At 31.4% G+C, this 14,766-nt stretch overlaps 1 protein-coding gene across 1 annotated transcript; it reads right to left on the reverse strand.

Annotated features, from left to right (window-relative positions):
• Positions 1-6,862: 6,862 nt before the first annotated feature.
• On the reverse strand, positions 6,863-12,885 carry LOC132726363 (uncharacterized). Its single transcript, XM_060711675.1, has 2 exons — positions 12,846-12,885; positions 6,863-8,043 (listed from the first exon to the last, which is right to left on the reverse strand). Exons 1-2 carry the CDS (start codon positions 12,883-12,885, stop codon positions 7,061-7,063), a joined length of 1,023 nt encoding a protein of 340 aa, XP_060567658.1. The 3' UTR covers positions 6,863-7,060.
• Positions 12,886-14,766: the final 1,881 nt, after the last annotated feature.

A 14,766-nucleotide genomic window follows, 5' to 3' on the forward strand; every position in this document is an offset into this window, starting at 1 on the left:
CAGAGAGGCAAATCTAAACTGCTTTGACATATATATAAAAAAGGTTCATGTATGATATAGATGACAGATAAATAACACATTTGTTCATTTCAGATATACTATTAATGAATTAAAATAACAGAAGAACAACAAAAACAAGAAAAATAAGAATATAATATAATGTTATTTAATATGATATGAAATAATATGACATGACAAGATATGACATGAAATGATATGATATAATATAATTCAATATAATATATCATTTATCAATAACCAAGAAAATAGGGAAGAGGTAGCGTTGTTGTCCAGTTGTCTGCCTTTTAAGCTAGAACTCTTTGGTAAGAGTCTCCCTTGGGTGAAGGTAATAATGTTTTTTAAACATACCAGAACTATTTTATACCGGGAAGAGGCCCTTTAACTGGTTAAAACAAAAGTCAAGTTTTCCACAATCAAGCTAAAATATATATGTTTAAACTGATATTCAAGGAAAGGTCTTATTAGAATATAAATTTTAACGATAATGGGAGAGTATTTCATGGTTTAGAACTGTTCACTAACTAGGGAAGAAGATGTTTAAGCGGCCGGTTAGCTAAGTCGGTAGAGCCGCGGAACGGTATTATCGGGTTCGAGGTCTGGTTTGTCTGCACATTGTGCTCATCCAGTGACAGAACCTTAAATGTCAGTAGAGGAAAGTTTGAAATATTTCTAAGCCTGCACGGATTTTTTCATTTCGCATGTAGCTTATTGAGACCTATTCTGATGACCAGTGGTTCGTATGAAAGCTGAGAGCATAAACCTTTACGGGAGTAGTTAAAAGCCATTTGGCGAGTGCTCTAGCAACCAATTCAGAACGAACCCACACGATATAGACAACCCGGCGTTTCCCTCTGTATATATGTTTTTTGTAACTTTGTAATTACGTGCCCTGCTCAACATGAGCCGATACAAAACCGGGAGAGGATGATGCCAGGAAGGGTTTGGCCTGCAAGAAATAGGCATTTTTATCTTTACACTGTAATTTCGTGCAACAATTATATGTTCTGCTGCATATTACCTTCTACAGTTTCATAAGTTTCATCCCAATTATCTATACATGTACAATTTGTTACACGCACGGTAGAAAAATAAATGTTAACATGTTGGCTACAAATTAAACGTTGAATAGAACAAATAGTATTTTTCCTTTCAAAATGCTTATTAATGCAAGGGATTGTCTTGGGTTTTACAAATAAAAAAAATAGTGGACAAACTGTTGCGTTAAATTCTTTAGTGTAAACAATATTTATATATAATCAATACATTTACATAATAAGGTACATAAAATTAAATTTACGGGATTGAGTAGGAAGCTTGAAACTCTCAGTAAAATTCTTTATATACAAATTTTCTGCTATTGCTTTGCTAAATTATTTTTTTGGTGAACATTTAACATTGTTTTACAGTAGGAATAACTATGACCGTACATGGCCAACGTGACCATAAATGGCCAACGTGACTAGACAAAGATTTTAAAAAAAGAATTTCAATAAAAGAAAATTGATTTCTTAAAAAATACGTCAAGTCTTGACAATTATGTCAATAACTTTTAATACTTTATTTTCAAATGATAAGTTGCAATCAAGATTTTCTAAAGAAGTGAGAGTTCTTCTTCGCTCCAGTTCATATGTGTTGAAAACATTTTAGATTTCACATTGATTAACAAGATACTTTAATGAAAGTGTTCACATTTTAAACATAACATTTTAATTCATGAAAACACGTATAGGTAAATGTATCAAAACTTTTAGAAGCTTCACAAACTTTGAATGTTAAATTTCTTTTGTAAATGAATATATTCGTGAAGGCAAGTTTGTCATTGTGCAGTGTGAAAGTATTATTACACAATGTTATTGCAATATTTCAGTGTAATAAGTCAGTAGTAAAAGAAACAATATTATGCATTTCTCAAGTTGAAATCAAATTACATATTAATATCAATTAGATTAAAATAAGTTTCTAATCAATGCTAGGTTCATTAGGATCTGACGACCACCTATATGTTGTAACCTAGGGTGACCTTTCAAACATACTATAAAGGTTTCAGATATGCTCAGACATGTTACTGTTTCTGAGCTTCGGTCGTAAAAAGATAACATTTGCACCGTTTTTTGTGTATCAAGCCGAAACATTTCCGCCTTTATATTTTCAATAGTATATCGTAACGTGTGTATCATTAACTTATCTTATGAATAATGGAATATATATGATAATATGATAGACTTGATTGAGTAATGCATTTAAGCTAGACTATTTCTTTCGGGATAGGATAGAAAAAGATCGTCGGAAACCTGAAAGATTCACGTCTTAATTCTAATATATTTCATATATACTAAAACGCTAGACAACGATGCGTGGCAATGCGATGGGAATAACTAATTCCGATACATGATTAAACATTGCCAAGTATCCAATTTCTTTAAAACATTCGAGATCACATGTATAAATTGATTATTTATATATCAAATTATAACACAAACGCTTTTTCTTTTATTGATATGAAGAAACTAACCAAAACTAGGTTTATTTCAACAGCCAAATAATGCTCTCTGGATCTTGATTACCGCCAACGGCCATTGCACCGTAAAATGTATCTGCAATTGGCGGAGAATATGTGCTGCGGCACCCAACTGGTGATATAGTTAATTTTGAAAATACAACATTTTGTTCACTGATATACAAATCGACACAAATAAAAGAAATATTATGAGAAAGTTGTTCTGCAACTTGTAACATCTCTCTCAAATGATCTGACTTCTCCACAACAGTTGCAGGTTCCGGTATTGTTTTAGTCATTTCTATTTTACGCCAGGAAGGTGTGTAAAACGTTTGACTAACATTTCTAAACCTGTCTGTAAATACTTCAATAATCGCCGGTTTCCCATGGAAAATATGTACCTTGAAGTCATTATTGTGCGGTATCATTTCTTCGAAGAAACACTGTCGATGAATCTCAGAGTAGAACCGTTCATTATTTACCTTACCAAAGTCAATCGACAGCCATTTATAACAGTTTCCTTTTAAAAAATCAAGTTGTGCTTTTTTGGATGTTCCGAAATAATTTGCTGTTGCACAAAAACCATGACAAACAAAGGAATCATTATTCACTATTACTGTCATATATGATCCATGGCTTGCTTTAAAAACATACTTATTTGGAAGTGTTTGTATCATTTTCAGAGTTATGTTCTCTGCGTCTGTGACAGTTGCATATGTTGTTGGAATTTTAATGTTAAGATTGGATTTATGCACAATTGTCTTTACATTTATTTTATCTGCATATTTAGCAAATCTAAGATTGCTTTTCAAGTTATGTTTACAAAACTGTTGCCATCCAATTGTGTTTGCATAAGAATCACGCGGCAATTTATTTGGTTGGTGTAATGCATCATGGGCAAAACGAACCCATGTTTTCAAACGAACATATTTAGGCTGTGCTTTATTAATTTCTCTTGAACCATCTTTTCGTGTTTTAGGATTATAAACACATGTTGTATCGGAAACTCTCATGACACATTCATCAAGAATATATTTACATCGGTATGAATACCAAATGTCAGTACCCCAGCCTTTTAATATCGGATCGAATATAGCCATAAAGTCATTCAATGTCCAAGGTAAAAACATTGGAGCGTTCATTTCTATAAATCTGACGTCACGTACACCTTGTTCTTGTTGTCTCAATAGAGAAGGAAAGGCGCTTCTTTTGTGGCATGGTGAGAATATGCCAGCAACCGTAGTAATCATCTCGAGAAACAATGCGTTGATGCTTTCTACAGAAGCAACAAGGTCATCATCCCAAACAGCAATAGCTTTGTACTTGTCTATCGAATGCGTTTGCATGTACCATTTCAAATTCGGAAATTTTGTGTCTTTACGTATATATAATTCGTCAACGTCGATTTTGAAAGTCTTAGCGCCATAATAAACGACAACAATGTCATAATTTCTCCCAGGACCGGCCCATTGTTTGACGTTATTTTTATCACCGGCAGAAGTAAACAGTAAAAAACGCTTCGCACTTTTCTGAGATTTTTTTTGTTGTAAACTGGATGTTTTAGCATCCATTGGATAGATGTTGGTTTTCGATACATTTTCTTTTCGACGTTTAGGCAAATACTTCAATGTGGTTTTATTCTTTGTTTCCGAAAATGTCGGTCCATTAAAAACTGTTTTCGCTGGAATCACTGTAGGCTTGAGATAAAGGGCCTCGAATAGCAGGACAAAACTAATACTAGCGACCACACAAAGTACGAAACCAACCATTGCAGTTATTGTCATGCTTAATTTTAAATCACTACACTTTGATCAGGACTTGTTAGCATTCAATTAACGGACACGTCTCTCGGATAATTATAAAAGTACTCTAAAGTGAATTCAAACGTCAAGTGCTCAACTATGAGTAACAGTTTTTCCATAGTAGTTTATTGATAGTTTTACGTAACTGACTAAGATAAAATAGAAAAAGGTGTTAGGTACTAGAATTGTAGAAATACTGAGAAATTTGTAAGAAAATGTGATTACATACCATAGTCATAGTAATCATAATTTAAAATGTAAATGCTAAACGCTTCACCTTTTTTATTTGCTATTTAATGAGCCACTTACACTGAAGCCAATTGTCACGTAAACTAGAGCAATATAAAAATATAAATTTCAATCGGTTATTTTCAAAACTATTCCCAATATCACCTTTATAACATGTTAAAACGAAATAAATGGCTTCTTAAAACTTATAAATATTCCAGTTCCACTGATTATAAGTTGAGCATTTTATTCGTTTACATTTTAGCGCGATTTTGATATGATCTAATGCTATACTACAGTTTTTAAAAATTTACAACAGTCTTTTACAAACACTATTATCGTTGTCAGTGTCCAGCGTGTTACATATCAATGTTTGAAAATGGAATTTCCATCCAAAGAGCAAAATGTAATTATCATTGAATATGAATACATGCTGTCTGAATTTATGAAGAGGAACTGTTTTTTTTTTAAAAAAAACTTTGTAATCGGACAACATTTACATGTTTCCGAAACATAAGATTTAGATATTTGACAGAAGAATCATCATTAGTAGAGAACATGATCTGATAAAATCACATAACTTTAATAGCAGTCGCACCACATTCCATGAAATATGCCTTCTCTACTTATAACCAAGGTAGCTAAGAAACAATCTTTTTTATTTTCTTTTGTTGTATAGAGGTGTCAAGGCCTATTCTCTATTGTTACGGAATGACATAAAATAATTCTTCATCTTCTAAATTCGTTTCGAATTTGCAAGACTTAAGAGTTATTTATAAATTGATCATTTACCGACAAGAACAAAGCTGAAATGGAGAATTCGCATTTTACTTTATAACATATTGAAGGTTTCCAATCAGGAATAAACATACATTTGTGTATGCTGTGTGCTACCCATGAACTTGGATTAAATCGCCGCGTAGCATTGTATCCTCACAACTTCTGCACACGGAAAATACCGAAGCAATACATGAGTTCTCTCCCGTCAATAAGACTTTGTGCTGGTTCACAGCTAGGACAAAAAGTAAATATTAATCACGTGGTGTCTAGTTTTAATTTGTTTTGCTGTTCTTGTTATTGAAATGAGTCAGTTTTATTTCGCTTAAGGTTGGTTATTGTTAATAATTTCATAAAGTAAGAATATGGATAAACCTCTAAAACAACAATTCTTAAAGCCTCTACACACAAATTTATTTCCAGTGTGAATCGAATAGGACTAAGAGTTGCACAAATACATTTGTAAGAAACAAGTTCGAGAAAACACACTTTTTTTAAAAGATAAGTAGAAATAGCATATGTTTAAAACAGAAAAGTAATTTATTGGTATTGTCAGGCCGGTTCCGAGTCAGGATTATAACAATAGTCACAACAAATTTGTAAAATTAAATAATTCTTTTATTTTTTTATATCACTCAGATAATAATATATTTGACAGTCAATGATAAACAAATACATGTGATCAACAAATACATGTAATAAATAGAATAAATATTACTTAAAATACCTTAATATCTTTATCTTTTATTTCTAAGACTGTTATTCGATTTATAGCTTTTATCTTTCTGTTATCAATTTCAGGTATCTTTTACATTATCTTTTCCGTTATCATTTCCGTTATGAACCCTTTATTGAAAGCCGGTTTATTTATATGCTTCTTTTGTGTACATATGACGTCAAAATGAAAGATTTCCCGTAAAAAACTGGGTTAATGTGACGTCACAATATAATTATAGTTAACAAAATGGCGGACTAATTTCGGACAATATTTGATAATGAGAAAAAGTGACATATATAAGAATATATCAACAATCAATCATGACAGGATTTAAATGTAAGTTAACTTAAATATGAGACAATAAAGTTATGATTAAATGTTATCGCTGAATATCGTATCAGCATGGTAAACAAATGCGGTCAATAAAAGGGAGTGTGTCGGGAACAGCCTAGCACTACCCCCACCTTTCAAAAGAATTGTCCAAATTTCTAACTGTGGTAAGATTATAAATATTATTATAATTATTAGCAACACCTTAAATTAACTTATATAAATATAACAGTATTACATATTCAATATTGACATCAAATGAACATTAACAATTATTTGACATAAATATCTTTATATTTTTGTAATAATGTCCATAGTACATTATTAAATATACCCTACAATAATGAATTTGCTATGAATAGTTAAATATATGATATTGTAAGGTAAAACATATTAAAATATATCGTAAATGTCAACATAAAACAATATATATATAATAATCATTAATTTGTCCAATGTTAAATAGTTTTTCATTATTTATAATACATGGACCTCCAGATGTTATCCTCAGGTATATGTACGGTTGTTGTTTGTCCTTTTTTTTTTAATCAGTTTTCAGTTACATCAGTTTTCAATGAGCAGTTACATCAGTTTTCATTTAACAGTTACATCAGTTTTCATTTTACAGCTACATCAGTTTTCATTTTACAGCTACATCAGTTTTCATTTTACAGCTACGTCATTTATTTATTCAGTTTTATATTTCTTCACAATTGTTATCATTTCATAAATAAACTCACCGTCTTCTATCTCTTCTTTTTCAATTGCTTGATATATCATTTTTCTTTTTCTGTTTTTCCTACTTATTAAACTTTTCACTTTTTCTATTTCTTCATCCTCTACTTTGTCAATGCGTTCTTTCATCACTCCCTTTTTCATTTCCTCTTTTTCTTTAATCTCCTTCTCTTGTTTACCCTTCTTGTTGTCGATATATTTTCTCTTTTCATCCCTTTGTTTATTCTCCTTTTCCTTATATTTTCTTTCTTCTTCTTTTCTTTTCTCCTCCTCTTTCCGTTTAATCACTTCATCCTTTCTTTTTGTCGACTCTTTAACCTTAACCTCTTCTTCCAGTCTTTTTGTTTCCTCCTTATGTTTAATCTCCTCTTCCTTTCTCTTTGTTTCCTCCTTGCGTTTAATCTCCTCTTCCTTTCTCTTTGTTTCCTCCTTACGTTTAATCTCTTCTTCCTTTCTCTTTGTTTCCTCCTTACGTTTAATCTCTTCTTCTTTTCTCTTTGTTTCCTCCTTACGTTTAATCTCTTCTTCTTTTCTCTTTGTTTCCTCCTTACGTTTAATCTCTTCTTCCTGTCTTTTTATTTCCTCCTTACGTTTAATCTCTTCTTCTTGTCTTTTTATTTCCTCCTTACGTTTAATCTCTTCTTCTTTTCTCTTTGTTTCCTCCTTACGTTTAATCTCTTCTTCTTTTCTCTTTGTTTCCTCCTTACGTTTAATCTCTTCTTCTTTTCTCTTTGTTTCCTCCTTACGTTTAATCTCTTCTTCTTTTCTCTTTGTTTCCTCTTTACGTTTAATCTCTTTTTCTTTTCTCTTTGTTTCATCCTTACGCTTAACCTTTTCATCATTTCTTTTTGTTTCTTCCTTACGTTTAATCTCTTCTTCCTTTCTCTTTGTTTCTTCCTTTCTCTTTGTTTCTTCCTTACGTTTAATCTCTTCTTCTTTTTTTTTTCATTTCTACTGTTTTCCTCCTTTTTCTTTTCTACTTTCTCAATCTCATCAATCTTATATAATAAAAATCCGCCTTTAAATACAATAGTCTATCAACAGTGAAAATTATCAAATATCATAATTAATTTCATGATAAAAATTATCATATATTACTTCACTGTGAAAATTATCAAATATTATTTCACTGTGAAAAACATAATTTTACTAAAGGTAATTCCTTGAGTAGTGAAATATCGTACACTAGTTTGGGTTTTGACTTTCATGGTATACTATTAGTTATAAAAATATTGACAGGCTATATGGACTTATATATAAACTGTTGTTTGAAAATATTGAAACTCGAGCCGCAAGGCGAGGTGTATTTTGCATATAACTGTATATATATGGTTGAAGGCCATATAACCTGTCAGAAATATTCAAAATGCAGCAAGCACCTTTTTAGAGAAAAAAGGGAGATTTCTTCATATTAAATGTTATTTTGGTTTTGGAGTGATATATGTGGATATATTACCTGTCAAGATTTTATACCATCCGAGCCGTTAGGCGAAGGTGATATCATGGCAGGTAATATATCCACATGTATCACTCCAAAACCAAAATAATAATTTTATTACGCTTCCCCTGCCGAGTCAAGACGATTTTAAAATAAATAAATGCTGCTTCAAATGAAACGTCGAGATAAGATTCCCTTTAGGGTACCCTATTATCCCAACATGACGTCACATAAATACATGACGTAGTTTCATTCTCATTCGAACCTAACAAATGTAAACATTAGAAAAGGAGTAGTCTGTTGAACGCTTTTTTTTTTGGAATTAATATCAAGCTTTCACAAGGTCATTTTTGTTTTCAATACTGATGAGAACATGTATCATTACTCTATTTTGGTAAAATATTTATCACTTGACAGTTAAAAAAAGTGCTTGTAAAACAGAATTTACATGGCGTAAAATCAAACCGTGCGCGCATAGCCACAGCGCATGTTGTTTACAACGTGGGGTACCCAACGGGAAAATTTAGTGTGTATATTACTCGTCTGGCTCGGTAATCAGGTGATCAATATCCAATCAAAAAGGCGGAACAAATCTGGAAGGGTAATAAATATATATATTCACAGCAGCAGTGTTAATTATAAGTTATAAAGATTTTTGACAGGTTATATGGCCCTTTATAAACGATTGTAAATATACCCAAGCCACAAGGTGAGGGTTTTATTGCAAACAGCCATTTATGTCCGGCCATATAACCTGTCTGAAATATTTTTAACAAATTTATAGAACAGGAAGCACCATTTTTAGAGGAATATAAAGCGAGATTTCTTTATAAATCAATAGTAGCCGTGTATATTAAATAAATAAACGTCATGATTATCCATTGAAAATCAAAGTTAACAAGCAATTATCATAGTATTGCAAGCAAACCATAAGTCCCCTACCGGTTAGAACCCCAGCAACTTTCTGATGGGCCATTGGCCAGTCAACTTTACCATGAATGAACTTAAATCTTTTGAGTTCTAAGTTTGTTTATATCCCTGCCTAGTAAGGAAATTATGTTTATACAACCTTGTCATATTATTACGATGTGGGATTTTAAAGTAAATCCTTTAAGGAATGAAGAAGTTTTTTTCATAAAAATTCTAAGTTCAAGGGAGATAATACTGATAATTTTTGTGCTAGAGTTGTAAACCCTGTCATATATGATGTGGTTGATGACCAGAAACTTATATTTAAAGTTTGAAGTAAACACCTTAAGAAATAAAGAACTTATAGTGAAAAAGCTGAAAAAATTAAATCAGAAATCTTGAAATTCAGGCTATTTGTTGCCATAGCAACCAGAATTTTGAACATAGGAAGAAAAAAAAAGACGTGCATAATTTCCATACTGCCATCTATCCATATATCAAGTTTCATAAAAATATCATTAGTCCTTTTTGCGTTATCGCGGGATTCAGTTTATGTGTTCAATTTGCCATATTTTCAGGCTATTTGTTACCATAGCAACCAGAATTTTGAACATAGGAAGAAAAAAAAAAGACGTGCATAATCTCCATACTGCCATTTATCCATATATCAAGTTTCATTAAAAGAATTTCAGTACTTTTTGCATTATCGCGGGATCCAGTTTTGTGGACGTTTGGACTGACAGACAGACAGACGGACAGACAGACAGACGGACGGACAGACATACAGACAGAGGGTAAACCTAAAGTCCCCTCCGGTTAAAAAGGTAGGGGACTAAAAACATGCAGTATTATAAAACATTTAAAAGATATTCCTCATTTAACACATTACAGTTTATTGATATTCCTCATTGAATACGGTTCAAGTACCTAAAAATGTATTTCTGTCCTCAATGAACACACTGTTATGTATGCAACATATTAAATGTATATAATTTATATCTGACCAGTTGGTATTTCCAATATTATCATTGTTCTATTTTTAGAACATTAACTACATGTATGTACTAGAACTTTCTTAACTGTTGTAGATAACTCATGCATTATATTTAGATAGAAACTTCTGGAATGTTCTTTATTGTTGAAGTTGCTAGATTATGATAACTTTAGAGCATAATAGACTTTTCTGGAATTTTCTTAGTTAATATATATAAAGTGACATTTTTCATTACTTTTACCTTTTAAGTCATCAGTGATCTTTGAAGTCATCAGTTACCTTTTAAGTCATCAATTTATTTGGAGTATTATTCAACTTGGATATTAAGTGATTTATTGGAGCTTGGATTATTCTAAAATAGTTAAATATATTCTTGTGGATTTTATTGTTGGAATTTATTCTAAAGTGTTCTTGGATTTAACTTGGATTTAACTGTGCTATTCAAAAAGGGATCATTCCAGGATCAGACTAGACATTAAATTTTACATTTATATTTGGACTTCAGGTATTTGTACACATAATTTGTTGTTTTAATTTTCTTTATTAATTTTTCTGTAATAAATTTGTTATTGTTACAAGTTTGTTGCTGGCTTTTCTTTCTCGATACACCTGGCTCGTAACAGAAATTTGGGGCTCGTCCGGGATTGAATATTTCTTTTTGGCTACATTATTGGAAATTATTACCGTTTATTTTACATTTTATTATAACCGTATTTACTTATTTGAGTTGATATCATAGTTGTTCTATTAAGTGTGCCTTTCAATTCTGAATTTTTTTTAAACACACCATATTTAAGTTTAAAACAAGCAGCAAACAGTCATGTCTTTTGATTTAGAAAAGTTTGTAGCTGAACCTTACCAGGAGGTATTAGATTTGGCTAAGAAAACTGATTTGCTTGATCTTGCATAAAAGTATAATTTTTCAGAAATTAAATCTTCAATGCGTAAACAAAAAATAAAAAATTCTCTAATTCATTATTTTGTGGATGAAGATATTTTTGGACAAGATGCACCTTCTCACATTGTTGTAAAACACACTGAAATTTCTGAAATAAAAATAAAAGAGCTTGAACTTTTATTTAAATTTGAACTAGAGAAAATGCAGCTAGAAAAGAAAGGGAAGAAAGACAGTTAGAAAAAGAAAGGGAAGAAAGAATGTTAGAAAAAGAAAGGGAAAGACAGTTTGAAAAGGAAAGGGAAGAGAGAAAATTAGAAAAAGAAAGGGAAGAGAAAAAATTAGAAAAAGAAAGAGAAGAGAGAGAATTTCAGTTAAGAATAAAATATTTGAAATAAAAGAGAGAGCAAATCAGTTTGAACATAGAATAAATTCAAAATTTGATGTCACTAAAAATATTATGCTTGTTCCACCTTTCCAAGAAAAAGAAGTTGATAAGTATTTTCTTCATTTTGAAAAGGTTGCTGAAAATTTAAAATGGCCAAGAGAGCACTGTACACGATTATCACCAAAACGGCTGGGTGATTTCACTGAAACTTACCATGATTGTCACCAAGCCTTGTTGTGCATAACTGCTGGAGGAATTACAGTGCAACTTCACAGTTTCATTGTTTGTCAGCATGCATAGTTGTGTATAGTTATAATCTTGTTTTTTTGCTTGATTTTTTGGCAGTTATGGCCCCATAACTTAATGCCCCCAGAAATTCCATTTATTTGCAGTTTCCATTCAGTTTCTTACAAAGATGTCACGTATTTAATCAAAATTTAGTATACAGATTTATCATAAGAATATCATGTTCAAGTTCTATTTTGGATACGTCCAAACAATTTTGACAGAGTAATGCCCCTTGGATTTAGAAAAATGTTTCCTTTCAGTTACATAACAGAGATTGCGCCTATTAAAATGAAATTGTGTACACAGATTTATCATAAAAATATCTAGGTCAATTTGTATAATTCGTAATATTTGTATGGACGCATCGTATAAAATTGCTAAAAATCCATATGTGTTTATTTCATGTCATACTTTTTTGTATCGTGATCTTCCTGTAAAAAAAATATAATTATCATAGAGTTGCTCTCTTTTGTAATGTATACAAATATAGATAGAGACTTTAACTAGAATAAATAAATTATACATGAAAATGATTTATGGCTGAATTTCGCGGAGGTTATGCCTACCATGCTAAATCTCTGGTTCATAAGATTTATTTTAAGCTCGACTATACAAAGTATATGGAGAGCTTCCTACTCGCCCAGGCGTCCACGTTCATCTGATTAAAGTTGTGGTGCCGTAAAATACTTTTCACTATAACTTTTTCATCTTTCAAATTTATGTTCCTTATCATCAACCATATCTTATGTGACAAGGTTCATAACGAGCACCAATATATTTTATGATTAATCTCCCATTGAATTTTCCTTAAAAATACAGACCTACCCCGATTATTCCACAACCCTCTTATTCCAATACCCGGCATTATTCAAAGATGATGCATGTAGGCGGTTCAGTTTTTATCTCTACACAAATCAATATAAATACTACAAGTGTATTATTCAAAATGCATTATCCGAATACCTCATATCTTTCAAATTAAAATTTCGGTCCCGATTATACAATAATGAAGGAATTTCACACCTATTATTCGAAGCATTAATTAGCACAGACCCACTTGCTGCCCGGTTGACTTGTGAACAAATTTAGACAATCATGATAATTACGCTTTGTGTGTTCTTTAATAAATTAATTACCGAAAATGAAAAGCTATGCACCGTGTTAGATGTTTTTACTGTTATTGCTGGAATATGACAGCAATAATTTTCATACATACCGTATATGTGATTTTGTCAAAACACCCAAAGCATTTTTTTTAGTTGTAACGCTACATGAGAGTTTTTCCCTAATCGAAAATACCAGAGTTTCTTTAAAGAATATTATAACTTCTTTACTTTTTAAGGTATTCACTTCACTTCAAATATATATATTTCTTATCATTACACACATGTTGTGTGACAAGGTTTATAACTCTAGCATGACTATTTCCACAATTATTCCTTCTTGAACTTTGAGTTTATGTTAACACATGTTATTATTTACTATAACTTAATACATATAATTATACATTATTGATTTTTTCTTTCACAATTTTGTCTTCTTTACTTCGTCCAGTATTTTATTAGTCGATATCCGCAGCTCTTGTTATACAAAGTATACTGTGTCACGGCTTTATATTACTTTAATTATTGTAATATAAACCCGTGTCTTCACATCATGTTGTCATTACCCAGAAGGAAAACTTCGACTTCGTGGTTTAATAGTAAGGGTCATTGCACATGGTTTGTAGATGACACTACATATAGTTATATTGTGGGCTCACTGTTTTATAGGTCTGTAAAACCCATCAGTTACAATATTAATATTTTGATCTTTGTCTGATTGGAATGGAACACGTCAAGATCGTTTATTAGGAACATTAACTCTGGCTATGTCACAAGATTAACGTGTGAGGCTGCAGTAATGCTATGAAATCTAATAACATCGATAATTTCCATTACCAGATGACCTTTTTTTGCTCAGAGGACTGTTAGTAAAAGCAGCATGCCTCCAGATCCATGATAATTTTCATGAAATTTTGAATTTATTTCAAAGTAAAATATTGTGAAATGAACAAATAAAATAATTTACACATTGCAAACGGCACTAACAATCCACGTAAATTACCAAAAAAGAGGCAAAAATTACACAAATACCTCTAACTGCGTTAGTAACGTAGTAATATTATAGTGATTGATACTGCGAAATCAGTCATTAATCGCACATAACATGTAAATAATTAATTAGATATTGATTTTTTTTAATTTTCTAAAGATATCAATACATTTGTCTAAAGATTGAATGTCTTGAAATATTTTGGCTCATCTGGAGGCGTGCAGCATTAAGCAATAATTTTGAGAAGTGGTAACCGTAATATGCTATAGTTTTTGCGAAGATATTCCATTCATTAATATTTAATATTAATCATGATTTTAGACCGTTTGGGCAAATCTTGCTTTTGACACTGGAAAACAGAGACCATTCAGGGACAGATAACTCAACACGAAGCATGGTGATACTTCGGTTGCTAGACATTTAATTGTCATCTATATCTTTAGGAGTGTTTTCTTATAGAATAAGTTCAACTTCGTCTACATTTTAGTAGTCTATAAAATGAATCTGTGGTAATTTATAGTGAAAACCGACTGCTATGTAGTGAACATTTTGTTGAGCGCAGGGGGCCGTTCATGTTATACACTCTTCCAACAATATTTCCAACTGCTTCTGGAACTGACAAAACTTTTCCAACCTCGGTTGGCTTCGTTCA

The sequence above is a fragment of the Ruditapes philippinarum genome, unplaced genomic scaffold (genome assembly GCF_026571515.1).
Source record: "Ruditapes philippinarum isolate M1 unplaced genomic scaffold, ASM2657151v2 ctg5213_1_1_1_1, whole genome shotgun sequence".
In the NCBI taxonomy this organism is placed as follows: domain Eukaryota; kingdom Metazoa; phylum Mollusca; class Bivalvia; order Venerida; family Veneridae; genus Ruditapes; species Ruditapes philippinarum.

What these genes read in the sequence shown, in the direction of transcription:
- LOC132726363 (XM_060711675.1), bottom strand. Translation starts at nt 12,885, where the DNA reads ATGCCGGGTATTGGAATAAGAGGGTTGTGGAATAATCGGG. An exon ending in AGGGTTGTGGAATAATCGGG is followed by an intron (nt 8,044 to 12,845) that starts GTAGGTCTGTAT and finishes GAAAAAAAAAAG; the next exon opens with AAGAAGAGATTAAACGTAAG.